General features: G+C 43.2%; 3 protein-coding genes across 4 annotated transcripts; 2 read left to right on the top strand and 1 right to left on the bottom strand.

Moving 5' to 3' along the window:
* Positions 2,362–6,417, top strand: LOC8074834 (obtusifoliol 14-alpha demethylase). Its single transcript, XM_002442708.2, has 3 exons — positions 2,362–2,626; positions 2,873–3,352; positions 5,060–6,417. The coding sequence occupies exons 2-3, from the start codon at positions 2,876–2,878 to the stop codon at positions 6,059–6,061; spliced, it is 1,479 nt and encodes a 492-aa protein (XP_002442753.1). The 5' UTR covers positions 2,362–2,626; positions 2,873–2,875; the 3' UTR covers positions 6,062–6,417.
* Positions 11,552–15,128, bottom strand: LOC8067161 (cyclin-dependent kinase B1-1). 2 transcript variants are annotated; one of them, XM_002441736.2, is made up of 7 exons: positions 14,512–15,128; positions 13,621–13,682; positions 13,412–13,523; positions 13,217–13,310; positions 12,826–12,895; positions 12,293–12,431; positions 11,552–11,986 (listed from the first exon to the last, which is right to left on the bottom strand). In XM_002441736.2, the coding sequence occupies exons 1-7, from the start codon at positions 14,866–14,868 to the stop codon at positions 11,894–11,896; spliced, it is 927 nt and encodes a 308-aa protein (XP_002441781.1). In that variant the 5' UTR covers positions 14,869–15,128; the 3' UTR covers positions 11,552–11,893. The 2 variants fall into 2 exon arrangements, with proteins under 2 accessions (XP_002441781.1, XP_021301397.1); XM_021445722.1 differs by lacking the exons at positions 11,552–11,986; positions 12,293–12,431 and adding an exon at positions 12,596–12,677 and having other exon boundaries at positions 14,512–15,111.
* LOC8067160 (protein LURP-one-related 8) lies at positions 24,766–25,843 on the top strand. The gene has a single exon (XM_002442707.2). The coding sequence runs from the start codon at positions 24,866–24,868 to the stop codon at positions 25,541–25,543; it is 678 nt and encodes a 225-aa protein (XP_002442752.1). The 5' UTR covers positions 24,766–24,865; the 3' UTR covers positions 25,544–25,843.

Below are 27,752 nucleotides of genomic sequence, written 5' to 3'. Positions count from 1 at the left end.
GATCAGGTCATGTGTCTCTCATTACTTGGAACTTGGAAGTGGTTGGTGATTACTTCCTTTTTTTTTTAAAAAAAAAGGATCGGATGAGCTAAGCCAGATGTGTCCAAAACATAGTTGCATAGTGCCAGACCAAACAAGTGCCAGTTGAGTGATGAGGTGGAAGCCGTCCAATTTTATTTTGGTTTTCAATGATGGAGATGTTCGTGTGTTCTTTCATAATTGAAGCCTGTAGATGATGTGAGAACTTGCCCATCATTTTTGTAGATGATGTGAGAACTTGCCCATCATTTTTTTTTGCTTTAGTTTATTGCATGCATAGCCAAATAACGTAGAGCCTTCATCTATTTTTTCTGTTCAGCTCGCTAAAATTTGGTTTATGCTGCTGTTAATATTGAATTGTTGTGAGAGAAGAAAATATTATTCTTTCGTTGTAAAAATCTACTAAACTATTGCTGAAAAATAAAGCGAAACACTGAAAGCACGATTTCCTAACCACGACGCAAAATGGAGGTAAAAGCGATCGCAATATCAAAATAAAATCAGATAGTTAAGCCATGCGTCTAGATTTTTTTTTGAGGGAAGTGGAGGGGCCAAGGTCCTTGCAGCCATGGGTCCAGAATCGAGCTCCAAGTATGGCCGGCGCAGAGCTCCATCCCGAAAACGTCATAGGTTAGTTCCAGGCGAAATTCAGGATGGAGCTATGACCTATGACGTTTTTAGGATGGAGCTCAAAGTATGTTGCTTCTCTAGGTCCAGACTCTAGACAAAAGGGGCTAAGAACTTTTTTTCTAGAGAAGCAACATGTTTGTCTCTACGAAGATTGCCTATGCTCAGTGTGAAATGACATAAATCCTTGTATAGATAAGGAGGTCTTTTGTTTGGTTGTTAAATAAACATGTACTTTCTTTGTTCTAACTTAGGCCCTGTTTAGTTCCCCACCCAAAAATTTTTCATCCGTCCCATCGAATCTTTGGACACATGCATGGAACATTAAATGTAGATAAAAAAATAAAATAATTACACAGTTTAGTTGAGAATCACGAGACGAATCTTTTAAGGCTAGTTACTCCATAATTAGCCTTAAGTGCTACAGTAACCCACATATGCTAATGACAGATTAATTATGCTTAATAAATTTGTCTTACAGTTTCCTGACGAGCTATGTAATTTGTTTTTTTATTAGTTTCTAAAAACCCCTCCCGACATCCTTCCGACACATCCGATGTGACACCTAAAAAATTTTCATCTCCAATCTAAACAGGCCCTTATAAGACATTTTGACTTTTCTAGATTTATAACTTTTTATCTAAATACATAGGCCTTGTTTAGTTCTAAAAAATTTGCAAAATAGAAATAGTAACACTTTCGTTTGTATTTGACAAATATTGTCCAATTATGGACTAATTAGGCTCAAAAGATTCGTCTCGTCAATTTTGACCAAACTGTGCAATTAGTTTTTATTTTCATCTATATTTAATACTCCATGCATACGTCTAAAGATTTGATGTGACGGAGAATCTAAAAAATTTTGCAAAATTTTTGGGAACTAAACAAGGCCATAATAAAAACTATGAATTTAGCAATGCCAAAACATTTTAAATTTGAGATAGAGAAAGTACTCCATTAGTAAGTCTTTAATTAAATTAGTTTATACTTTAGGAAAAAAACAGCCGGTTCATCATTTGTAGGACATTTTGCATCCACCATTACACTTCTTGACTGTTTCTTTTCATAAATCTAATCATACAATTTGCATATATTAGATTAAAGCACAGATATAGTTCTGTTCGCTTGGTCTATCTACCGAATATGTCACCTATTTAGTATTATTTTTTTCTCACAACAAATCAGCGAACAGTACCATAATGGTTTAGACAAACCAAAAGGCTAGCAACACATAAAGATTCTTGTAAAGAATAATTGATTGAAGCAGCACCAATACGTGATTTGGCGAGAGATTTGGCATCTAAGGCCTTGTTTAGTTTCAAAAAATTTTGCAAAATCGATACTGTAGCATTTTCGTTTGTATTTGATAAATATTGTCCAATCATGGACTAATTAGACTCAAAAGATTCGACTCGTCAATTTCGACCAAACTGTGTAATTAATTTTTATTTTCGTCTATATTAAATACTCCATACATGCGTCTAAAGATTCGATGTGACGGGGAATCTGAAAAATTTTGCAAAATTTTCTAGAAACTAAACAAGGCCTAAACGATGGATTTGACGAGCACCTCGAGTCCTAGACACACCACCACACATCAATCGCCCCCACACGGCCACGCCCCACACATGTGCGTCCCACGTGTGCGCGAGCATGCGACAACAGGTGGGCCCCAGGAGCTCTCTCTCTCCTCTAGCGGTATAGCAGCGGCGCCGGCGGCGTGCCTGCTTGCCTTCCAATCTCTTCCGCCCGCCCGCCCCTGTTTCCGCCCCCCGTAAACCTCCCATCCGCCATTGTTAATCCATCCACTCCTCCTCCCCCAACCACGGGAGGGATCTCTCCTCTCCTCCACTTGGCACTTGGCAGTGGCACACCTATATAAACACACCCGGGACTCCACACTCCCCCCCGCATCGCCGCCCCCCCCGTCCCGACGAATCGGAATACGGAAAAGCTAAAGGTAACATCTTTCCCCCCAGCACCGATGATTTGATTTCTGCGGCGCCGGCCGCCCAGGATCTCCCTTTCAATTCTCCTCTCTTGTAGTGCCGCCTGCCATTCTTCAGCGTTTCTTTTGATTGAACAAAAAAAGAATCTCTTTCGATACAAACGAGGTTTACAGCCTCCATTTGATCTGATCCAGTCTGCCACTGCCCGCGATCTGATCCTAACCCACGGCAATGCCGTTCTTTTCCCGTGAAATCAGACGATGGATCTCGCCGACATCCCGCAGCAGCAGCGGCTCATGGCGGGCCTGGCGCTGGTGGTAGCCACCGTCATCTTCCTCAAGCTCCTCCTGAGCTTCCGCTCGGGCGGCGGCAAGAAGCGGCTGCCGCCGACGATCCCGGGGGCGCCGGTGGTGGGCGGGCTGGTGAAGTTCATGCGGGGGCCGATCCCGATGATCCGGGAGCAGTACGCGGCGCTGGGGAGCGTGTTCACGGTGCCCATCATCACCCGCAGGATCACGTTCCTCATCGGGCCCGAGGTGTCGGCGCACTTCTTCAAGGGCAACGAGGCCGAGATGAGCCAGCAGGAGGTGTACAGGTTCAACGTCCCCACTTTTGGCCCTGGCGTCGTCTTTGATGTGGATTACTCTGTTAGGCAGGAGCAGTTCAGGTTCTTTACCGAGGCGTTACGGGCTAATAAGCTTCGTAGCTATGTTGACCAGATGGTTGCTGAGGCTGAGGTGAGGATTCACTTACTTGCTCTGTCTTAAGATCTGTTATAAGTCTCTGAATGTATTTGGATTTGATGTGACGGCGATTCAGTAATTGTGATGTGATGCTTGTTCTTGGTATGTTTGGATTTGTGGATCTGTAACTGTGGACACATTAGGCGTAATTTAGTACTTGGGGGATAGGGTTTGCAGTATGATAGTTGCACACTTTATGTGTTTTCGTTCATGATTATTTTCTGAGCATTTCTACTTAAGGTTGTTGGTTTGGTGCTTCTCGACTATTTTTGGTAAGTTACAGGTGTGATATATATCTTTCGTGGACAGTTTAGTGATGAGGACTTAACATAACATCTGTGATACTATATCTCTTAGTTTCCATTTCCTAAGACTGTAAACATGGTGTTATATTTTTGTCTAAATTCATTTGAGCCCAGCATATTTTTCTTCATTGGACTGTCTAGTCGATTCTGAAAGTTACAGGTTGCCTTTTCTTTTTGGAAAGGAGGCTAAATTATGACTAATGTGCAACTTTTGGAACCAATGTGTGGCTATGTCACATGATCTTCATCCTTTTTTTTGCTAATGCTTCCAGACCTTAAGTAGTAGGCTTTTGAGGTGCCTTGCATGCTCTTCTTTTTTCCAGTGGGACATTTTCTTTTCTTCTACTTTGCTGGTTCTTTATATATTTCCTAGTTTTGTGTATTAAAGTTTCTTTTCTGTGTTCTGATGAACTGTTTCTGTGTTCATACTCTTTCTGACACTCAATCAATTTAGAGATAATCATTGTGAATAAAAAATAGTATAGAGATAATGGGCAACATTCCTTTTTTTTCTTGAACACGCAGGAGAGCTGTGTATCATTATATTAATAGAAGAAAAAGAGAGTCATACATAGACCCAAACCCCACACATCCACACCACTGCCAAACAAACACTAGATCGCCCGATCTCTGCAAGCTATATTTATTTGCTAACTCACAAATGGGTATGACACATGGACACAGTTTTCAGTTTCTTGTAAAGTTGAGGTGTGAATAATATATTAGTTTTTTCTATTAAAAAATATTATCTTGTTATCAAAAACATTGAAATTCCTAAGTCTGAAAAGGAACTGCACTTATGTATCCTTGTGAACTGTTAAGATATATTGTGCTGTACTCCATCTAGTTCAGTGTGAAGATCAATTATAAAAGCATGGCTTCATATTACAACCAACATTTTTATGGCCCTGTCCTAAGATTCTTGATTTAAGTATTAATTTTAGGTCTTGAGCTTCGTTCAGAACTGCCTTGAAATATTCCATATAAACTTGTTACTGAAACAAATTGAATCTATGTGGCTGCAAACAACAGAAATGGCAAGATAAATTGCTAAACTCCGGAACACATTCAGGATGTACACATAGTGCAAGAGAAATTGCTTTGAGTACCTCATCTACCTTGCAAATTCAATTTCATCTCACTGGCTCCATTGGAGCTTGTTAATCTCATCACCTTTACTCATAATTCTCTGTGTCAGATTTTCTGTACATCTGGCCTAATAAGGTTCAATACCTTTCTCCACATTAGTAATAACATTAGCAAGCCAATATAAAATGTTAAATCACATCTTTCATCCTGATTTTTGTACTTTTCTGAATTTGCTGTTTTCTTATATCATATTTAAGTATCCATGTTGGATAATTAATATCATGCACAACCCCAACCTTTCCTGCAGGAGTACTTCTCAAAGTGGGGAGAAAGTGGCACTGTTGATTTGAAGTACGAGTTGGAGCACCTCATCATACTGACAGCTAGCCGGTGCTTGCTGGGAAGGGAGGTGCGAGAAAAGCTGTTCGACGATGTTTCTGCTCTCTTCCATGACCTTGACAATGGGATGCAGCCAATCAGTGTCCTCTTCCCATACCTCCCAATCCCTGCACATAAGCGCCGTGACAAGGCACGGGCACGTTTGGCAGAAATCTTTGCCACCATCATCAAGTCCCGCAAGGCCTCTGGACAATCTGAGGAAGACATGCTGCAGTGCTTCATTGATTCCAAGTACAAGAATGGGCGCCCCACCACTGAGGGTGAGGTAACCGGGCTACTTATCGCAGCACTCTTTGCTGGACAGCACACCAGCTCAATCACCTCAACCTGGACCGGCGCGTACATGCTTCGGTTCAAGCAGTACTTTGCAGAAGCTGTAGAGGAGCAGAAGGATGTCATGAAACGTCATGGTGACAAGATTGATCATGACATCCTGGCAGAGATGGATGTCCTCTACCGCTGCATCAAGGAGGCCCTTCGTCTCCACCCGCCGCTAATCATGTTGCTTCGCCAATCACACAGTGACTTCACCGTGACAACAAAGGAAGGCAAAGAGTATGACATCCCCAAGGGCCACATTGTCGCGACATCGCCATCCTTTGCCAACAGGCTGCCCCACATCTACAAGAACCCTGACTCATATGACCCTGACCGCTTTGGTCCTGGTAGGGAGGAGGACAAGGCTGCAGGCGCCTTCTCATACATCTCCTTTGGTGGCGGCAGGCATGGGTGCCTCGGTGAGCCCTTCGCCTACCTGCAGATCAAGGCGATCTGGACGCATCTACTGAGGAACTTTGAGTTTGAGCTGGTGTCGCCGTTCCCAGAGAACGACTGGAATGCCATGGTGGTTGGCATCAAGGGTGAGGTGATGGTTAATTACAAGAGGCGGAAGCTTGTTGTGGACAACTAAGATTGTGGCTGCAATCTCTTAGATGCTTCTTCTTGTTGATTCGATTGTTTTCGCATGTTTGTCAGCATTTGTTCGGTGCAATTTCTGCAGTACGCACGGCAGCTTTGTAGGGGTGTTTCTATTGTTTAGGATTCTGTAATTTGCTTCACTATGGGTCTGCCATGATCTGCAACTTCTGCCTGTTAGCTGCCTAGCTAAGCATTCCTCTTCGTCAAATCTGTAACTTGTAGCATCTTTAAGTGTGTGGCTATATTGTTGAAATCCTGATGTTTATCATTCTCTTAGATGGATGTAAACACAAAAACTGAACAAATAACCTCTCTGTAATGAATAAACTCAGGTGTTCAGTGTGAATATGTTGTTGTGATCCTGTTCTTCTATATGTTGCGCTATCTGTTGGTTGTGCGCGATGCTGAGTTGAGTTGCACAGCACAAGTCTTTCAGACTTGCAACACTGTAGGATGTGCTGTTGCCTATAGTAATCGGAGCAAGCAGAGGGGGGCGTGAGGTGGCACCACTTTTTTTTTTTTTTTGTTTTTTGGCAAAGCACAATTTGTTGTGGATACGATATGAAAGCACAAAGCAGAATTGAGATGTTTAAACTTTACAAGTGAATAACATAGGTTGAAGGATGAGAACCGAGTTGTTTGAGATTACAAAATTAACGCATAATGATAATAAAATATAAGTCCTAAGATAGACGATATGAACGTTCAAAGAAATTTAACATACACTGACACCATAGGTCTTAATAGTTGATATAAAGTTGCAATATAAAGGTTGGTACCTATAGATTTAAAATATGAATGGTCCGTTCTCCAGATGTTGGGATTACCTAAGGAAGTTTGGTTCAAGAAGTGATATAGCGTATCAAAGTAGGAATGTAGGATAAAAGACTTGTCTAGTCTCCTATACTACTACAACTGAAAAGACTAAAGAGTGGACATTTTTTTGCCTAACTTTTGCTTTCGTCCGTCTACCACCTCCTCCTCGTGCGAACCTGACTCGCCCTCCTGCTCGTGCCGCCGCACGCGCTCGCGATAGCCTCCCTGCTCGCGCCGCCGCACGAACGTGCGCCTGCTCGCCGCGCCCACACGCACCCGCTGCCCGCACTCGCAGGTGGCTCGCTGTGCCCGCTCGCACCTCCTCCTCCCATGCCGCGCTCAGCTGGCCTCGAGAAACTCTGCCCCTGCCCCCTGCATCTCTTCGTCTTCCGCCGCCCGACCGAAAAAATTGCTGCTCGGCCGTGGTTTTCTCTATCCCGAAGTCACGCTCCAAATCTCCTCACCCTTTGGCCCCCACCATAGTTGGCCTACCCCTACCGCCGGAGGACGGGCCGTCCGAACTCCACCACCGGACGGGCTGCCCCCAGACGTGACGCCACCATCAGCCTACCCCCACCTCCGGACACGCCGCTGCCGTACAAGACGCCGTTGGATGGCTGTACGCGCTGCTGCCTCGACGCTGCAGGACGCTCTAGCTGCTGCCACCGCCCACCGCCGCCGGACGCGCCGCCGCCTCGACGCTGGACACTCTGCCGCCTCCACGAACTAACCTACCGACGCCGCTGAACTGCTCCTGCTTCATCAATCCACGCGCCGCCTCTGGATGCTCTCGTTGTTGTTGCTGCTGCTGCAGGACGGCCGCACCTCGACAGCGACGAGCGCCCAACAGGTATGTCACCCCTTCTCTTTAGATGTAATCTGCAAACCTGAGAGGTAGTAGATGAACCTTATTATTAGAAAGCCCTGTTACAGTATCATGATAATCCACGTGATTAACAATACATGACAACACTTAATTTGTCATGAGAATCGGTGCTTCCTTTCTTACTACCTAAGGATCAGCAGTCAAGCACTTGCTTTGTGTTTTTCCATCTCCTTTCTTACTGAAAGTTTGTGGATACGTTGCTGATAGCCATGGTCCTGGGAGTTATTCCTCCCCATATCAATGGAGGGAAGTTAATCTTTGGAAGCAATGGAGGAAGAGATGAGAGAAGAGAGTAAGATTGAGAGGGACCACTCTATTAATCTGTATATGGTCCAATAAATATTGTAGAGCTATTGTTGTAGAGGCGAGGATCACTCAGGGTCAGGGGAATGGTGAGACAATCTGTATAGGAACCAACCATGCTGGCACTGGGAAGGTCGAGCAATCTGGTGTTGGTCAGATGTTGCCCAAGTGTGAGCAGGTAACTAAAGAAAGTGAGTTGAAGGCTGTGTACAATGTAGATGTGTACAATGTAGATGCTGAGAAGCTTGTCAAGAAAATTGGATCAGAGAGTTCAAGTGCTCACCATGGTCGATAAGGATGATAGTACTGACTGTAAAAAAAGGAAAGTTATTGCAGTTCTTGCAATTTATGCATTTCAAATTAGATTTTAAAGCATATATTACCACTTGATTTGAAAAGGTTTAGTAATCGGCTCAGATTGAAAACCTTTTCTTTATTGCATGTATATTTTGCATATTTTATTTTTTGAACACGAGAACATTCCATTTTATTGCTACTTGCAACACAACTCAGACTAGCTATCAGCACGAGAACACATTTGGTGTAGGGGCTTGATCCCTTCAGTAATGTCTTGCAATTTTTGCCATGCTCATTTTGGTTTAGTTATGTAATGCAAAGTCGGTGTCGCCGCCCCATAATGGAAACATACCTGTTGGGCGCTGACTCATTGTAACATGCAGCAATTTTTGCCTGACTCAGATTGATACACTCTCTAAGAAAGATGATGTCTTCATTATGTTGATGTATGCCAGGCAATCTCTTAGATTTAACTTGCAGTATATGGCCGCAGTGAATGTACGTAGTCCTGAATGGTGAGTAGCTTTTTTTTTTTTTGTAAATTTTGACTTATGATGGTCTCATTATAGTATTGCTAGAATTATAGTTTGTTCATTGCAAGTATTTTGTATCGAGATAAATAATTACCTATATCTCATTGAGTTACTAATTGTAGATACTAATAGTTTGTTCATGGTTGTATTAATTTTATGAACTTTGTCTTTTGGATTAAATATCATTTAAATGTCTGTTTAATTTCATAGTGCGAACTTTGTGTTTTTAGTATAAAAGTTTAGTTGTCCCGTAGCAACGCACGGGTACGCTATATAGTATAACTAACAATACAATAAGTTGGCGATCATGGGCTATTAGATTCCACAATCTTGGCTCAAGGTAGAGATGACACCCACTCATAGATTTGAAGCTTCAAAAGGTGTCTAGAGTTCCTGTCAGGTATTCCTGTTAGTAAAACATGAAGTGTTACAATTATTGGCAAAATGGATGTATTAGAATGCTGAAAACAGTGGCAAGTACTTCAAAATACATATACAAACTAAAGCGAAGAAAACAATCCCAAGTACTTTAAAAATCATCATGTTCCTAAGCTTCTTTACTTTCCATGTTTATTTCATGCAATTTACATTTTCAAAATTGTCATGTAGGACTAAAACCTAGAGTGCAAAGCTTTGTTTGGTAACAATAGAATACTTGTTAGGAACAATTGGTGAATTTGACAAATTGATAGGTTTTATTTTCGCAAATTTTTTAGATTAGCTCAACAATTCGATCCTCTTCTTGGTCATCTTGATTCTTTCATAAATGATGCAAATTTTTATGTTCGTCTCGAATTTACGATGCAACAAACAATTATGCACGGAGATTAAAAGAAAAGTGAAATCGACACTTGAATAGTTGCAGGTTGTACTGTTTGTCTGATCTAATACCTGCAACTATTCACATGTTGTTTTAACTTTTGTTTATCTCCATATACATATTCTTGTTGCATACAAATATTAAAAAGTACATAGAACTTTGCATCATCTATTCATTAATATTTTTGGTAGATTTTTCAAGCAGATGTTGGTTTTTTTTTTCAAATGGGAGCACTGGGTATTTTGTCACTTTCCAGGATATCGTCACTGAAGTTTGACCACTTTTAATGCATTTTGCTTGCCAGTTTCTTTCATGCCTCAAACTTAACTGTCATTTGCAAATTGCAATACGTATCCTCCAAGCTGACTTAGGGCCTGTACAATAATCGACGCTTTTGGACAGTTATTGGCCATCAGGCTGCTTTTTTGCCAACGTGTACTCCAGCCTGATCCAAATTAGGCGTTTAGGGACGGCACCGACGCTCGGAAAAGCATCGACGCTTGGACCGGCTCTTGCGTGATCCCAGGCTTCATTGCCACACAAAACTGTTCGTACTGAACGAGCTAAGCGCCTTTATTTTATTTTTCCATTGTAAGTTTAGCTATCTGAGAGACGCTTGCTACAGTAACTTTTTCTCTCTCCCTCTAAGCGCTTTCGTAAGAGCCTGTGCACTGTACATGGCCTTACTGCTTTTGTTCTGACCAAGTTGTTTGACACGTATTCTTGAATCTGAACTGGTTTAGATTCTGTCTTCAAACACGTATGTTGTAGCTATCTGGCGTTTTTTTTATTTCTAAGACTTCTTCAACACTATTTTCAAATCTAAGATTACATAACTTTTTTGGCCGCGCCATGCATGGCAGCACGGCAAAATTGTCACATGGCAGTCAACTGAGCATTGACTCACTAACGTGGCGCAACTTAGAAAAATTATATTTCTTTAAATGATCTCGGATGAAGATAATCTTTATATGAAAATTGTAGCCTTCGATGAGATCTACAATTTTATAGTTTTAAGTTTTTTTTATTTGAGGTCGTTAAGATGTTCGAAAAAATAATATAAAGTTTCAGCTTCTTATTAATCGCGTACAAGCGCTTGTCACTTTAGAAAAATTGTATATTTTTCATATGGAACCAAATAGAGATACTTTTTGTATATAAAAGTTGTAGATATCAATGAGATCTATAAATTTATAGTTTTGAGTTTTTACATTTAAGATCATTAAAATGCTCAAAAATATAAGAGCTTGTATATGATTAATACGATGTTGAAACTTTATATTATTTTTTTAGCATTTTAGTGATCTTAAATTGAAAAACTCAAAACTATAAATTTGTCAATCCCATTGAGATCTACAACTTTCGTATATAAGGTATCTCTACTTGACAACATATAAGAAAGATATGATTTTTCCAAAGCGACAAGCGCTTGCACGTGATTAATAAGAAGCTAAAACTTTATATTAATTTTTTTTGAGCATCTTAACGACCTCAAATAAAAAAACTTAAAACTACGAAGTTGTAGATCTCATTGAGAACTACAATTTTCATATAAAGATCATCTTCGTCCAAGATTGCTCGAAAAAAATATAATTTTTCTCAGTTGCGCCATGTCAGCGAGTCAAAAGGGTTAGTTTTTTTTTAAAAAAAAGTTATGTGGTGTTAGATTTAAAATAGTGTTAAAAAGTGTTAGAAATAAAAAATCACTATCTGCACCTCATGAATTTCAGTTTTGTTAACTTTGTTAATGAGCTGGTGCAACGGTGTCAGGAGAGAAGGAAAATGAAATCGCATGCTTAATAAAAGAACAAAAAGGAAAACTGAAACTTGAAGATAGTAATCAGGAAATCAGATTTCCTATTTCACATCCATACTGAAGAAAATGGATGTTGAGAAATAAAGAGCATTATCACAGGCCTCCCACAAGTAACTCTTGTTACACGTCACAAGAAGTTTTTAAGGCAACAGACAACAATACTCACTATAACAGGAAAGGTGAAACACATATGACCCTCACATGAAAACATAGGCATGCCAACTTTCGCTCACTAATAGATCGGTAAAAAGTATGAACCAGTTGCCTAGATGGCAAGTGAAATTCATACCTCCATTTGAAATCTCACTAATAAGAGAGTAGCGCCTTCACTTCTGAATCACATGGTACAATGGCTAGAACTGGGACTTGTCAAGGCTGTCAAAGTATGGATGCTCCATCGCAGCTATAGCTGATATCCTGTTTGAAGGATCAAGCTGAAGCATTTTCTGCAACACATTAATTATGCAGACTGTCAGCTCAGTTTCTTTCTTTTTTAGAAACAAAATATCGCTCAGTTTCTTGTTGAATGGCACAGTGAAACAACCAATTGCACTTTTCTTTTTTAAAGCATAACCAGATATTGATTTTAGGAAGTGTGTTAAGAATAAATGCACTCAACAAGTCACATATTGGGGCAAGGCACCAAAACAAAATATGACAAAAAGAAAAGGATCGACTTCAGGTGATTTAACACTTTTAATTTAAGAGAACACAGTAAGTAAATCAGCATGTAAATCACGCTTAGAACTTACCGATAGCAGGTCAACGCCTTCAGGTTCCAGTGTTGGGACGACACGTGCCAAACTCTGAGGCTTCCACTGTGGAAATTCATGCCAATCCCTCAATTCACTCACTCCAGGCCACTGCTCCTCAGAAGGTGTTCCCAGCAACCTTTTTTTCGAAAAGCATATTTTGGTCAATACATTGTACAATACAGGTTTGTAGAACCAGATTGAGATAGAATGACGTTAATTGTGCAAGCAAGCTATTCCTTGAAAGTTAAAACAATCAAGAATTCAAGTGTAATTTAGCCATTGGAGTAGTGTCTAACAGAGAAGAGTATAGAAAAATCAAACTATCATCTCATTTAATAACACATTCAGATTACCCCAAGAAAGAACTAATGAAATATAAAAACTGTAGCAAAATGTTATGTGCCAGCATTCCTTCAACAGGATAAGAGAACAACTTCACAATTATCAGAATGATACTATCCTAGCAACTAAGGAAGGTACTGCTTATATTATGGTAGCAACGACTGAATACAGAAGGAAAAGAAAAGGACCTGAAGATGTGAAGCAACTGTTGCAACTCAGAGTCACCGGGAAAGAGAGCCTGCCGTCGGGCCATTTCAGCTGCATTAAAATTTATGAACATCACAGTGGGGTAAAAGTTTTCAACATAAGTACAAAATTATTTGAATATACACCATCTCTTAATCAAGAGAATCAAGGACAATATATTAATCCTAAGCACAATATGCTATTTGGTTGGTCCTAAATTCAACGATGTGGACAGTTTGGATTGTGGGGCACTACGAAATTCCTTGTACAAGAACATGCATCTGTTATTGCATTTTGCACCATATATTATATACATATAATGCATCGAGTTTTCAGCACAAGGCAAAGTACTTCGCATCTTTATTCAAGGCTGAAAAAGGAGAATACGCTTACCAAAGATGCATCCAACAGACCACATATCAACCCCAGTTGAGTAATGTGTTGCTCCAAGCAAAACTTCAGGAGCTCTATACCAAAGTGTCACAATCTACAGCAATAGAATATAAAGAGCTTACTGGATCATGCTTAGAAACTCTGTTAAAAACTAAAATTGCATTAGGCAATCCAACTCCGGATGGTAACCAGTACCTCATGGGTGTAGCTTTTCATAGGCACAGTGAAAGCTCTACCAAGACCAAGATCAGCAATCTTGAGTATCCCTTTATCCTTGTCCACCAGCAGGTTTTGTGGCTTCAAATCCCTATAAATAAATTTGAGCACGAACCATATAAGTGGAAAATGTGATGTTGTATTCATCTGATGAGTTCAGCAACATAAACTAGACAAGAGAAACCAACCGGTGAAGGACACCATGGCCATGGCAGTGTGCAACTCCTTTGCATAACTGATACAGGAAATTCTAGAAAGAAGTAAAGAAAGTACATTAGTTCAAAAGCAACCAAAGGAGGGTGAACTTCAGAACTTGGCATATAATGATCAAGAATTGCTGCATTGGCTAAACAAGTTTTCAAGAGAGTAAAGGTAGAGGAGAATGACTCATCGTCCATGATGCACTAAATGCTTCACTAGTCAAAATACAGTGTGTTGTACTGGAACTTTTTTCGAATCAAAAGGAAGGAACCTCAATTATGGGACCTGGGGACCAATATCAATAAACACTCCAGGATAGTTACTTCCAAAACTTAACTCTCTTGTTATTAATTTGAGAAATGGTAAACACAGGTTATCGCATCATCTGCCAGCTTACTGCAAATTATAATCAGTATATGTTGATTTACAACCATTACCTACTGAATCTGAGAAACAATTTGATGTGCCTTTGTGTGCAGAACCAGAACTTATACAGACAAAACATACAAATTTAATTTCAGAGCTAAGTGCTTTGATTTGACAGTTGTTCTCAGTCAGTGAACCTATGATGATCCAATAAGATCCGCACCTTTTATCACACCCGAAAACACCATTTGTAACACGCAGGCTAGTTTGCTCTGGTCACAAAGTGATCAATTGCACAGATCGATTGGAACATGAGCAGTAGACATTTATGTGGCTTTTTTTCTCCTTCTGATCAGAATTGTACCGTTCTCATCAGAATTAAGTTTAAGGATGTGAATTGCAACGCACAGGATACTTATTTCCGATCACGAAACGCTGAATTGCTCAGAAGATCGATTATAAAAAGTATCATTTTTTTTTCCCTACAAATGACAGAGGTGAACAGGGCACACCTTGATGAGTGTAGCGGGGAGCGGCCTGGCGGCGGGTCCCCTACGGTAGACATCGAGGTACTTCTTGAGATCGGTGTCGAGGAACTCGAAGACGAGGTAGAGGACGGGCTTGCCGTTCTTGGCGGCCTGCTCGACGGCGAGGAGTCGGACGACGTAGATGGAGTGGGAGAGGAGGTTGAGGAGGGAGATCTCGCGGAGCGCGGTGGGCGGGATCCCTTCCTCGTCCATCTCGAGCCGGGTCTTCTTCAGCGCCACCAGCTGCCCCGTCGCCTTGTCCTGCGCCTTGTACACCTTCCCGTACGTCCCCTCACCGACCTTCTCCAGCTTCTCGTACTTGTCCACGATGTTGATCTCCATCGCCGCCCAACACGGATCGATCGTCGGCTGCTGTTGCTGCTGGTCGATGGATGAGGGCGACGCCGCAAAGGCAAACCCTAGTAGGGAGGAGGATGGGGAAGGGAAGGGGAGTGGTTGATTTTGAATTGGGGGAGAGAGGGAAAGGGAGGCGAAATGTGAATGCGACGCCGCCGCCCGGCGCGTCCGCGTGGGGGAGAAGACGGAGAGGATGGTGGAGTGGATTCCAAATGGGCCGCGCGCTCCCGGTCCGGGCAACGGTCGGGACGGGAGCCCATGTGCGCCTCCGCTTCTTTTTCTTGCCAACGGTTTTGTTTCCGTGTGCACCAGCACCACCACGCCCATGGTTTCAAACTTCAAACACCGTTCATACGGTGGTATGATCATGATCCAGGTAGAGGATTGGCTTTTCGTTACCACATTACTTGAATTATATATATATATATACGACAGCGCTATTCTACACCCTAGGTAAATCTGACAATGGTTTGGGTTAAACCAGATTTTTTTGGTTTGTTTTTACTTTTGGGTTGTGTTCGTTTGGATTGAAACAGACTGAAAAGGTCGTTAGACTAGTTTGGTTTGAGCCCTATTAAAGTAGGCTGATCTGGTTTGGTTGTGAATAATAGAGTTTATAATGATTTTTTATTCTATCTATTTATTTTTTGCTTTTGTTTATGGCTAAATATAAACAATAGCATGTGGTGCCGGTGAAATGGTGGGTTGGAAATACATTTCAATGCGTCTAGCGCATAAGTGGTATGGTTTGGTGTGGATGATTGAAGTCATGGTCTAATTTGGTTTGAATTTGACTTTCAGTATATATATGTTTTGGATTGGTGTGGATTTGGTTTGGATCTCAACCCATCAGGGTTGACCCTAGGTGTAGAATATTACTCTACACCTTAAGTCAAAACTGAGTCGAAAAAATACGGAGCAGTACTGGAGAGTGTTCAGTATCATCTTGTCCAACACCCAGGACCACGAAATACTGAACAATACTGAAACACGAATACTGAACGATACTGAATTTTGCTCAGTATAACACTTCGGTGTAGAATAGTATTCTACACCTAGGGTGTATATATATACACAAACACACACGGTAGTGCTATTTTGCACTAAACAGAATTCGGTATCATTTAGTATTCGTGTTTCAGTATTTTTTAGTATTTCGTTGTCCTACGTGTAGTTTTGGATAATACTGAATGCTGTTCAATTTTAGGTTACGGACACCTAGGTGTAAAATAGTGCGGTGCCGGCCCTAAGGGGAGGGCATGAGGTGCCACGGCCGAGGGCCTTCGCGGGATGGGGCCCAAGCCTAAGAGCGATCTCCAGCAGTACTACCTAAAACAGACTACCTATTTATCTTTTTAGGTAGGCATCAATTTTTCTACTACCTATATTTTGCTCTCAACTCCAGCAGTACTACCTAAAACAGACTACCCAAACCCATCCTTATAGAGAATGACACGCGGGTCCCACGACTCATCCTCTTCGTTGGTCTTTTCTCCATAGCCGCACGATAGGGAAGAGAACAAGCCCGAGGGTAGGTTGCGTGCTAGGAGTAGGCCACTTGTGCCGGTGAGGCCTAGCGCTAGGAGCAGGTCGCGAGCGTCGGTGAGGCCACCTACGCCGGTGAGGCCGAGCGTCGGGAGCAGGTCGTGAGAACCATTGAGGCCACCCGCTGGGAGGCCGCGTTGCGTTGTGCCGGTGAAGCTTCGCCGTGAGCAGGCCACGTCGCGGAGGAGTGGTGGTGTTGCTAGAGAGGGCCTTCGGGGAGGGATGGGATGCTGGGGAGGAAGCCGCTCCTTGGCGGCGGCAGATGGAAAGTGCGGGGAAGAAAATGGTCGGGCGTCGGGAGGAAACGTGGGGAAGAAAATAGGTAGAGAGATCTATTGGCCCAATAGATGTAAGTAGTGGGAGGAGAAATTTGTTGGGCCAATATGTAAGGGTCTGTTTGGCAGGACTTCTCTCTGGCTCCTCGATAGGAGCCTTAACAAACGTTTTTTTGTCTGGAGAAGCCGTTTTTAAATAAAAAGCAGAGAAGCCACAACCGTTCTGTTGAAGCCACAAATTATGGCTTCTCCGAAACGGCTCTCGTGAGAAGCCCTATCAAACAGGTCCTAGACCTATCACTCCATCTTTTCAACTGGAAAAAAGTGCACATACACAGATAATTCGTTGCTGAAAAAGTGCAACCATCGCATGCATCCAGTCAGCGTTGAAGAAGATGCGTATTCGTTGTGTGACCACGTTAGGTGATGAACGTCACCGTTGTAGGAATTGCATCGGCAGGGCAGTTCTTAGCATTTCTACTTGCGCGTACGTACAGTACAAACATGCATCACATTCCCATCACAAACAAAGTACTATACTGAATTCGAGCCTTATAGTTTGTAGAAGTATAGAAACAGAAAAAAAAAAGAGAACACAAGTCAGTTTTCTTGAACTTTTCTAAAATTTTGGGTAGAAAAAGTGCAAATGTGCAGCATAGAATTAGTTGTACTAGCTGCATGTCTTGTGCGTCTACATATATGGTGAAGGTACTATTGCTAACCATTGACTCCGTACTAGGAAGGAGATTCAAGCAAAAAACTGAATTTGCACCATCCACATCATGCATGCTGCTAGCTAGAGTGAGATTTTTTTGGTCAAACAAATTAACTATTGTGAAAGTGAAAAGGAAGTCTGCATCAGAAGTCATTTGTCAACAGTTATATAATAGAATCATTCGGTCACAGGAAGTCAGGAACCATTTGTGGTAAAACAATACCATGGGGCAAGTTTTAATTAATTAGGTCCCTAGTTGGCACACATGGTCACCGGCTCATCACAATCAGGTGTGCTATCAAATTTAGGATCGATACGACACACATAATAAAAGTAAATAATTTTTAACCTCCAAATTGCACGTGGGTCTGGTTTTCAATCTTGAACTACAGAATCAGGTAATAGATACCTTTTAACTATCGAAATCAGACAAATTTGGGCGTATAAAGTTCACAATTAATTTATTTTAATTAAACATTAGAAAAATATGAAGCTAGCATCAGTGTTCTTTTAAAATATTATCTATCTGTTCTGTTGGTGCTATATTTAGAGTTATTTGGATCAAATAAAATAATGAACATGCATGACTACGAGCAATAAAGCAATATGAACATAAATAAATTAGTTCCAAACAACTAATATAGATCATATTAAACATATAGTAGATAACATTTTTAGAAAAATATAATAATTTCATATTTTCTGATTTAAAATGAACTATTTATAGATTTTTAATATAGACGACCAGATTTTTAATATAGACGATACTGATAGCTATAAAAAATTATAAAAGAATTCAAATAAAATGAATATTTATAGAACTTAAAATGAATTTAGATAAAAAGATGACGACTACAAAACTATAGATGATATTGATAACTATAAATTGTGTAGATCATGTCATCTATAGTTTCAAAATATTAGAGCATAAAACATTTTTTTTGGGACTATAAAAAGTTTTAAGGAAAATCTTTATCAACCACAAAGTTTTGTATCGCGTTGAGCTCTATAAGTCTACCTTAAAGTTTATCTTCACCTAAGTTTATATAAAAAAAAAGTTATGAATTTATTTTTGAGACAACTATTTCTAGAGGCGGTGATCAATTAACTGCCAATACAACCAGTTACAGGGGAACAAATTAAATAGCACAATTTGTTTGGTTTGCCTCAGAGAAGCGGGCTAGCGTATTGGAGAAGCGGTAATCAGCTGTGAGTACTACCAGTTAGATAGTTTTCATTTTCCATTGGAGAAGGGGGGCTAGCGCATTCAGTCGGCAGTTGCCATGGATGAAATGAAATGAGTCTCACCACCTCGCTCGCCCTTCTCCCATGGTTGGTGTCATCAACTATGGGAGAAAGGCGAGCGAGGTGGTTGGTGCTCGCTCCCTTGGCCTAGTGGCGAGGTATAGTCGATCATAAGAGTGAGAAGTCACCGAGAAGTCAAAGGGATCAATCGAGCAGAATTCGGAATAAGCAGGCTAGGTTAGAAGTTGGATCAAGCTACAGAGATGCATATAAGTGTTCAAAGCACGATCTATTACAGATTGGACCAACCAAATGTGTGAAGCAATTTATTTATCGGTTCACGCCGTACGTAAACCATTGACGGGCCGGCTAATTAAAATAGCCCAACCAAGCATGCAGCACCTTGATTCCACAGTAAGAGCATAGTTATACAATTGGACTATGCATTCTAGAAATTTGCCAAAAACCTTAAAATTGCTCTCCAACAGTTATGCATTTGACTTATGCATTTTGGCAAACTTGACATTTGATGGACCAAACTTGACATTTTTGCATAGGCACAATGGCTTGACAATTTTGATATCTCGAGTTTCCTAGACTCCTTGTCGTGCGCGACCTTCTCATGCGCTGCGGTAGTTTTCCGCGAGGACTTCTCCTCCCCACGCGAACTTTTCTTTTCCGGCGCCGCCGCGACGTGGACTGGCCGGTGACGTTGAAGGCTTGGTGCGGAATGATGGGGAGTGTGGACCGATGATGCATGGAGAGTGTGGACCGATCATGCAGAAGATGACAAGATCGATCGGGATCGGGGTCGGGGCAGTTAACTTTTATAGGTGCAGCATGTCAGCTGAGCAGGGGACACTGCACGTACAACAGGTCCCGTGCAAGCAAGCGAGGTTGTGATCGATCTTCTTGGAACCTCTGTGATTAGATTTAGATTACTGCTTTTGCACAGACGATATATACTAGTACTATGTAAAAAGGCACACCACACAAAGACAAAAGGCATTTAGTATACTAGTAGTCGCGTAACTTTATTAGCCACGCACGGATGCACGAACATGAACGTGCTTGGCTCCTTGCTTGTCTAGCTGCAGTGTTCCTCGCTGTATTTGTTACTTAATTAGCTTGGCACGTTAATTAACATGACTGACCGCGTGCATGCATGTATTATGTTTGCTTGGAACTTGGAAGGGGAACAAACGCAACAAACGTACGTGTCGTCTAAGTATGGACACGTGTGTTGCATTGTGGTTGGTCTACTATAGCTAGCAGAACAACGTAAATTACAAGTTGTTTTTAACTTCGTACTCGGTCAGCTTTAAACTTACATTGGTTAACGACTATGGATAATCTAGTTAACTTATTTGAAACTTATTTATTTTTGTTCCTATTTGTTTTGTTGCGTGTGGTTTGGTTTATTAGAAATATGAACAAATAAGAGCAGTAGTGAATAAATAATTTTGTAGGAAAAATGGTAGTAGTTTTCATAATTTTTTAAAATGAATAAGTTATGAGTTTTTAGAGATTAAAACAAAATTTTTATTACTTTACAAAATATAAAACCACCGTTGAAACTAGCTAAAAGGCCTAATTTGTTAAGTTTCAACATCTGGAGGATGTCATCCAGTACCCGGTTTCATAGTTTAGTGCTGAAAATCAAATTAAATCTCGTGCAAGTTGACCAACCGCCTCGGTTAAGGCCACGATTAACCGCGACCTTTGATCCGAGGCGGTTGATTTGCCCGCCGTGGTTAACTATTTTAGCCCACCACGGTTAAATACTGTAGTAGTGAAAATCTCGTGCAAGTTGAAGTTGAAAAGGACACTTTACCCTATACTATGATAATACATTATCCAATGTGGTTAACTGAACTTTACCAAATTATAAGCCGCTTTAGCTAGCTTCATGCTCGATCAAATTTATTTAATTTTGACCAAGCTAAAAGAAGATGCACTATATATCGTTTAGAAAGTCAAACAAAATCCACGCTAGATACACTATGAAATACTATATTTTAATAATATTTTATTTGATATGATGCTAAAATATATACTTTTTAAACTAGATAAAAATTATATAAGTGTGATTTCAGAGAAAACAGAATCCATTCACGTTTTGAAATGGATCGATACAACGTACTATAATCAGTAGGAGTATTCAGTAGCTGCTGTGTGTATAGTCATGAGCAGATACATAGAGATGCATGTACATATGCATGTGTAGTCGTGTACCGAGCGATCGAGACGCGGATCGAAAGATATGGAACATTTATCCAATCGGCAGCACGGTGGACTAGGACAGATAACTTGAAAATGTGTAGCCACCCGCCACCAGTTTTCCATAAAAGTACGGTATGACTCCGACAATCCGATCCATTCATCGGCGATGAATCCGGTTGTAGGTACGTACGTACGTCGTTGAACTTACAGCGGAAAGGGGGCTGCATCTGGTACAGATCTGGATGAATTAATTTGATGAACTTTTATAAGCATGCATGGTTTACTGGAGGAGTTTAATTTGTACTAGAGGATATCGACCTCCAGAAAATTTTTTAGAGGGGGCTTCTTGTAACTTAAGATAGTTTTAGCCCTTTCTTAAAATACATTAATAACAAAATGGTAATGCTCTGTTGCGGGCGTCCGTCCTGTGACTTCCGTCCGGACGATCCTCATCCACTCATTTACAGACCCAACCGCTCATCCTCATCCACTCATTCACGAACTCAGCCCGCATCGCACGCCCACTCTACGACCCCACTCGCCTGCGCCGCCCATGCCGCCTCCGCTTGGATGCCCACTGTCTCCATCGGCGCACTTAGCCACTCTACTGGCCACCACGGCCATCCCCGCTCGCACCGCATCGTCCTCAACCCCGACGTCCTCCTCCACCGCGGCATCGTCCTCAACCACCCTGGCGGCTCCTCCCCCCATACTAGTGCCCGCACCTACCCCGGTTGTTCTCTCTTTCGCCGCAGCCTCCATGCATCCGGAGAGGGAGAGCAACGACGGCGGCTTCCCCACGTCCCCGCGAGGTAGGTGAGGTCCTCGTCTAGATCTCAGCCTTCTTCTTCTTCTTCTTCTTCTTCTTCTTCTTCTTCTTCTTCTTCTTCTTCCTCCTCCTCCTCCTCCTCCTCGTCCTCCTCCCTCTAGACCAAGCTTGGCCTTATCCTCGTTCTCCTTCTCCACTCTCTGGGTCTGGATCTAACGTATGCGGTGGTGGCTAGAGTTTCGACGAGCCTTGGGAGTCATATCTCGTCGTTGTTGGAATTGTTCTTTTTCAATGTTGCAACAGATGATTTGGAAATGTTGTAATAGAATTTTTTTGGATTGTTGCAACAGGTATTTTTCTGATGTTTCAGTAGCAGTGTTTGAGATGTTGCAATAGCTCTTTTTCATTGTTGCTGCAGATCCCCCCTGACGTTGCAGTGAATGTGTTTGAATGTTGTAGTAGATATTTTTTTTATGTTGTAGTTCATATTTTTGTTTTGTTTCATTATATGTTCTTTCGATGTTGTAATAGATTTTTTTTGTTTGTTGCAGCAGTTTTTTTCCGTTTGTTTCATCAGATGTTCTTTCATTGTTTCAATAGCTTGTTTTTTTTGTTGTTGCAGCTGGTGTTGGGCGGGGTGTAGGGGTGAGCTGGCAATGGGCGGATCGGATGTGCTGGGGGCCGGCGAGGTTGGTGGCGAGCAGATCCCGTGCATGTGGGAGGCAGGGCGAGTCGTTGCACGGGGAGTGGAGGAAAGGGACGCGGGGACGGACGGGATCGGCTTAGGGGGCGGCGAGGTTGAGGCAAGTAGATCTCGTGCACGTAGGAGACGGGGCGAGTCTTACACGATGAGTGGAGGGAAGGGACGTGGGGACGGACAGAATCGGCTTAGCATATCTATTTTTCTTTTTTTTCTTTTCTGTATGAGGGAGAGCGGGGGGAAGGTCCGGTGTCCGGACGTACTCACGCGTCGGACGTCCGGGCGCTAGCAAGACCGATAACAAAAATTTATAGGAGGAGCCACTACCAGAATTCTAGCCTTTGCCAAAGTGTCGGATGCTTTGTCTAGTGCCAAACATCGAGCACTCGGCAAAGAGGCCCTATGTTTTCTTCTATCTATATGTAAATCATGCACTTGATCCCGGCCTGATGCCCATGTCTTTAGTTGTGTACGTACATGTCCAGAAAACATAGGGATTTCCATCAATATATAAATAAACAATATATATAGATTGTTACATAAGCCACCCGATGCAATCACGGAATAATACAAAGTAGACACCAATATGCATTATTGACTACATATAATATATACATCCGGTACCTTGTATACCTAGCTTGGTGCATTCATGATGATTTGTTAAAGAATGTGGCTAACGCAGGACCGTGCACGCGTTTGCCTAACGCACGGCCGTTCTCTACCTCTTGCACGTCTTGCACCCCCTCTTCTTTCTTCATTCCTTCTCACGCAGTAGCCGTGATCTACACTCCTCGTTCTCGCCCCCGCTGCCGCCCCCCAGCCCGCTGTGCGCTGCAGCTTGGCTGGAGCTCTCCGCGCCCGTGGTGACCTTCTTCCCCCCTCTCATCGCCATCATGACCTTCTCCCCTAGCTCCGCCGCCATGACGCCCCTGCCCCGACCTAGCCTGGCCAACTCTACTACTGCTAGGGCCCTTAACCACCCTCTAGCCATTCCCACCGTGTCTAGCCGGCCTCCTCCCAAACCTTCCCTTTCTAAGCCCGCAAGAGTTAGTGAAGATGAAAGAAAGAGCTTGTCAGAACCCTAACTTAGAGATCCAGGAGGAGAGAGAAGAAATTTAAAGCTTACCTCGCCTAATTTGCCATGGCCACCATCGGCTCCACCCGAAGTCGCTGTCCATGGCACGGTTGGGCACGAGGAGGAGCTCATCAGGTGAGAGAGAGAGAGAGAGAGAGAGAGAGAGAGAGAGAGAGAGAGAGAGAGAGAGAGAGAGACGCTAAACAGCTAGCTCCACGCCCGTAACAAAGTCTTTGCCTTTGTTAAAAGACAATATGAGGGGAAAAGGGTCAGAAATGAAAAAGAGAGGCAAACAAGGAATCATAGAATGAAACTCCAACATTTCACGAGGAAATGTTAAAAGATTCAGCTTGTTTGGATGTCATACATGTTATATTTATAGCTTATAACTATTATAACATCCAAATATGGCCTAAGCTTTAGGAGTATATATCACAGAGAAATCCTTATCAAACCTGAAAAAAGTCAGGACCTATGAGATGATGACAAAAAAACAAAAGCATATATGGAACTGAACTGTAGAAGCAGTACATGTCATTATCTGAAAAAAAGAGATCTAGCAGTACATGTACATGTGACCCTGCGGTTGACTCAGAGGGCATAACTTCACTCTCACGCCATTTCCGATCCGCTATCTCTCAAGCTTCCTTCCTTTGTTGCCGACCATGATCAAATCAACCCTCAGAATAAACTTTGCATATTACAGCGCATAACTTTACTCTCCAGATCCACAGTCTTCACACCATTTCCGAATTCCGGTCCTCTATTATTCCAAGCTTCCTTTGTTGATTGTTGTGCATGTATTGCTTTATTTTTGCCGACCATATATTATCAGCTGAGAATAACTTTGGTGTATATGCTGCTGAGTGAGTGCATGACGAAATAAGAAGTGGACGGAGCATTAGATTGACAAGTCGGTATGCGGTCTGGGGTGGCCAAGAATCAATTCTCCTTCCACCCAAATGCTAGCTGAATGCCTACGAATTCTTCCACCCAAACGCTGAATGCGTTCCTATCAATTACCAGCTACAACTCAGGCTGTATATTCGCATGCAGCTTGACAGTTCCGATCCGTCACCCAGGACCAGCAGCAGAGGCGGCGAGGCCACATGCAGTCATGCGGTCCGCCGTCTCCGCCGCGTCCGCCTGACTATCCACTTGGCTGATAAGTCATGGTTGAATGCACTGTGCTGATTTGTTATAAGAGAAAAAACACTGCTGAATGACTGACATATTCGGCGGATAATCCTAAGCGAACATGCCAGCGCTGGCACAGCCACCCCACGCACCCCCACTCCCCCAGCTCCCCCGTGCCACTCGGCTGGTATAAATTCCCTCCCACGTCTCCTCTCAGTCACCACCTCCAACCAAGCAAACCATTTCCAAACAAGCAGAGCTCGCCTGCAAGCAGAGACAGAGGAGAGCAGTAGTAGCAATGGCCAAGGTGCACCCCAACGCCGCCGCCGTCGCGACAGAGCTCGCCACAGCCACCACACGAGCGGCTGCCGACCAGCAACCTGAGCCGCCGACGACAGTGCTGACGGTGTGGCGCAAGTCGCTGCTCTTCAACTGCGACGGCTTCACCGTCTACGACGCCAACGGCGACCTCGCCTTCCGCGTCGACTGCTACGCCAGGCGCCACGCCGAGGTCGTGCTCATGGACGCCGCGGGGGCGCCGCTCCTCACCGTCCGCCGCAAGAGGCTCAGCCTGGCGGAGCGCTGGCTCGTCTACGACGGCGACGCAGCAGCAAGCACCACCAGGCCACCTCTCCTCTCTGTCCGGCGCCACGTCGGCGGTCTGCGCGTGCGCGGCGCCTCCAGCGGCAAGACGATGGCGCACGTCGTCGCCGCGGCGTCCTCCTCGGCCGCCGGTGGCGGCGAGGCCTTCGTGGTCGAGGGCTCCTACGGCCGCCGGGCCTGCGCCGTGCGCGACGCGCGCGGCGACGTCGTGGCCGAGGTGCGGCGCAAGGAGGCCGTGGGAGACGACGTGTTCAGGCTCGTGGTGAGTCCACGTTTCGGTGTGCCGCTCGCCATGGGGATCGTCATCGCCCTCGACGAGATGTTCGTCGCCGGCCGCGGCTCGGCGCGCTCGTGGCTGCGCATCGGGTGCTAGGATAGGCAGTAGTACATACAGGTAGTAAGAAGCGAAAGGAGCCCACATGTCAGTGTTAGTGTAGACCTCTCTAGTTTCTACAGTCTACACACAGATGAGAAAGGCTCCGGCCCCAGTTGTCAGCGTCAGCACAGTTTTATAGTGCAGGCCCGCAGCTGGGCCAACCCAAAAGTATGGCCGTATCAGATTCATCCGGCAAATGTGCAAAAGAGTTATTCTCTAGCTAATTATATATCCTATTCGCTGCCAAATCTATTGATGTTTTTCTCTCATAATGAATTTATGAACAGTGTTTTTAGATAGGCGATATTGTTTGCAAAGCCTTCTAGCCTCCCTACTTCAAGAGCATTCTTCCGATCAGGCATACAGCTATTACTGTGCCAGGCGAGTCGGCCGGGTTATACGCACCTAAAATCTCTTGGGTAGGACCATGGTGTGAGCACTAGTGCATGAGTGTCCTACTACTACGTACGAGCACTTGAATAGGGAAAAACCTCTGCAAGAGAACTGGGTGAAAACATGCCATGGAGATTTTGTTGGCGACGATCAACTATTATCGGTGTCAGTTACTGTAGGATCGAGGAGGTCAACTAGAGAGGTCAATAGTATTTTTTCTAATTAATCATTAAAGATAGCTAATTAAAAGAAGAATTAAACTAACAAGTTAGCCACTATTTCACCCTTATAACTAAGCTCACTAGCACCCATAGGCACAAAGTAAGCAAAGCAGTCACTAGGGAGACTAGCTAGTAAGAGCTTGCCTACACAAGCCTATTACGCAAGTCAAGCAACCTAAGCAACTAGCTTATTAAGCAACCAAGGGATCTCCTACTAGAGAGCAAAACGTAAACAATAAGAAGGTAACTAGTAAGCAACTACACTAGCACAAGAGATAAACACAAGAGCTAGTGTAGAAGGATGCAAACCACACAAGAAAGAAATTAAAGACACCATCCCATGGTTCGGTGACTTCTAGTCACTTAGTCCACATTGAGGCTAGTCCATGGATTGCTGCTCTTTGCTAGCTTACCAGCTCATAGGAACACACTCCACTCACATAAGGACTATTGTGATCGTGTTTTGGGTGAGATTAGGAGTGATCTAGTGCATCGCTTAAGAGTTAGCATCTTGTGGCACTAGAGGGTGTTGTTGTTGTTGTTGTTATTGTTGTAGATTTATTATTACTATTGGAGGTTGCCGACTCCTAGATGGCTTGGTGGAAGCGACACCATCGAGCATAATTTGAAGAATGTGCGGGAGCTCCAGTGAAGGATTCGTGAGGGGATCTTGTGTTTGTCAGTGCGGGAGATTGTGAAGAGCAACTCTAATGGACTTTGTGGCTTGTACCTCATGATAAGCAAGTGCCCACGGGGGGGGGGGGGGGCAACCTTAAGGGCTTGCTAGGCTTGTGGAGGAGTGGTGGTCCTTGGACATGCCACAATGGGGACACAAGTTGCCTAGAATCAACCAAACCTTTGAGGAAAAATCTGACATGTCAACTTGTCCCCCTTGGTTTGTGCTCCACTACACTTGTGCTTTAATCTGTGCACTAGAACATAAAAGCTTTTTAGAGGCGACTAAAATGAACTTTGAGGGGCAGTTTGCCCAACCGTACCTCTACAATGCCACCAATTGTAAAAATGGAGCGTTTGTAGTGACGTGCTTTTAACTAGCCTGCAAATGCATTTCTAGGGGTGGTTTCGTTAAGAAATCCACCCCTAAAAATGGTATTTTCAGGTGTGGTTGCCAGAGCCTATTGCCTTGTGTGTGCCCATGTTGCTAGCTTGCTTTGAGTACTTGTTCTTGTTTAGTTCTAGCTTGAGTAGTTGCTTAGCTCATTGGTTAGCTTGTTGTCTTAGCGCTTTGTTAAGCTCCACCACCTCCAAAAATGAATCTAGATATGAGATTCATCTAGAAGATCCACTGTAGAGCAGCTCCACTGTAGATCTAGGATTCACCCAAGTGTATGGTACAACTCCACATTTCTCTCTATCTCAGTTCCATATGGGACCCGCGCGTAAAAGAAAACTTTGTCTTCCTCCCACGAAAAAGCCTTCATCTTCTCTCCAGGCGCGGCTCACAGCCGGACACGATGCGGCGCACGACCGGCCTCTAAGGGATGTACGCATATGCAATTGCCTCATCTTCTCTCTAGGCGCACGACCGATGTACGCCGGCTTATGTTGTTGTGATTAAGCTAGGCGCGTAG

This window comes from Sorghum bicolor, chromosome 8 (genome assembly GCF_000003195.3).
Source record: "Sorghum bicolor cultivar BTx623 chromosome 8, Sorghum_bicolor_NCBIv3, whole genome shotgun sequence".
NCBI classification, from domain to species: domain Eukaryota; kingdom Viridiplantae; phylum Streptophyta; class Magnoliopsida; order Poales; family Poaceae; genus Sorghum; species Sorghum bicolor.
This window is presented reverse-complemented; position numbering and strand designations above follow the sequence as displayed.

Bases quoted from the DNA above. Each gene is read 5' to 3' on its own strand.
- LOC8067160 (XM_002442707.2), top strand. From the start codon at position 24,866: ATGGCCAAGGTGCACCCCAACGCCGCCGCCGTCGCGACAGAGCTCGCC.
- LOC8074834 (XM_002442708.2), top strand. From the start codon at position 2,876: ATGGATCTCGCCGACATCCCGCAGCAGCAGCGGCTCATGGCGGGCCTG. The intron at 3,353-5,059 runs GTGAGGATTCAC...CCTTTCCTGCAG, and splicing joins AGATGGTTGCTGAGGCTGAG to GAGTACTTCTCAAAGTGGGG.
- LOC8067161 (XM_002441736.2), bottom strand. From the start codon at position 14,868: ATGGAGATCAACATCGTGGACAAGTACGAGAAGCTGGAGAAGGTCGGT. The intron at 13,311-13,411 runs GTACTGGTTACC...CTATTGCTGTAG, and splicing joins TGAAAAGCTACACCCATGAG to ATTGTGACACTTTGGTATAG. The intron at 12,432-12,825 runs GTCCTTTTCTTT...TTCGAAAAAAAG, and splicing joins CAGTTGCTTCACATCTTCAG to GTTGCTGGGAACACCTTCTG.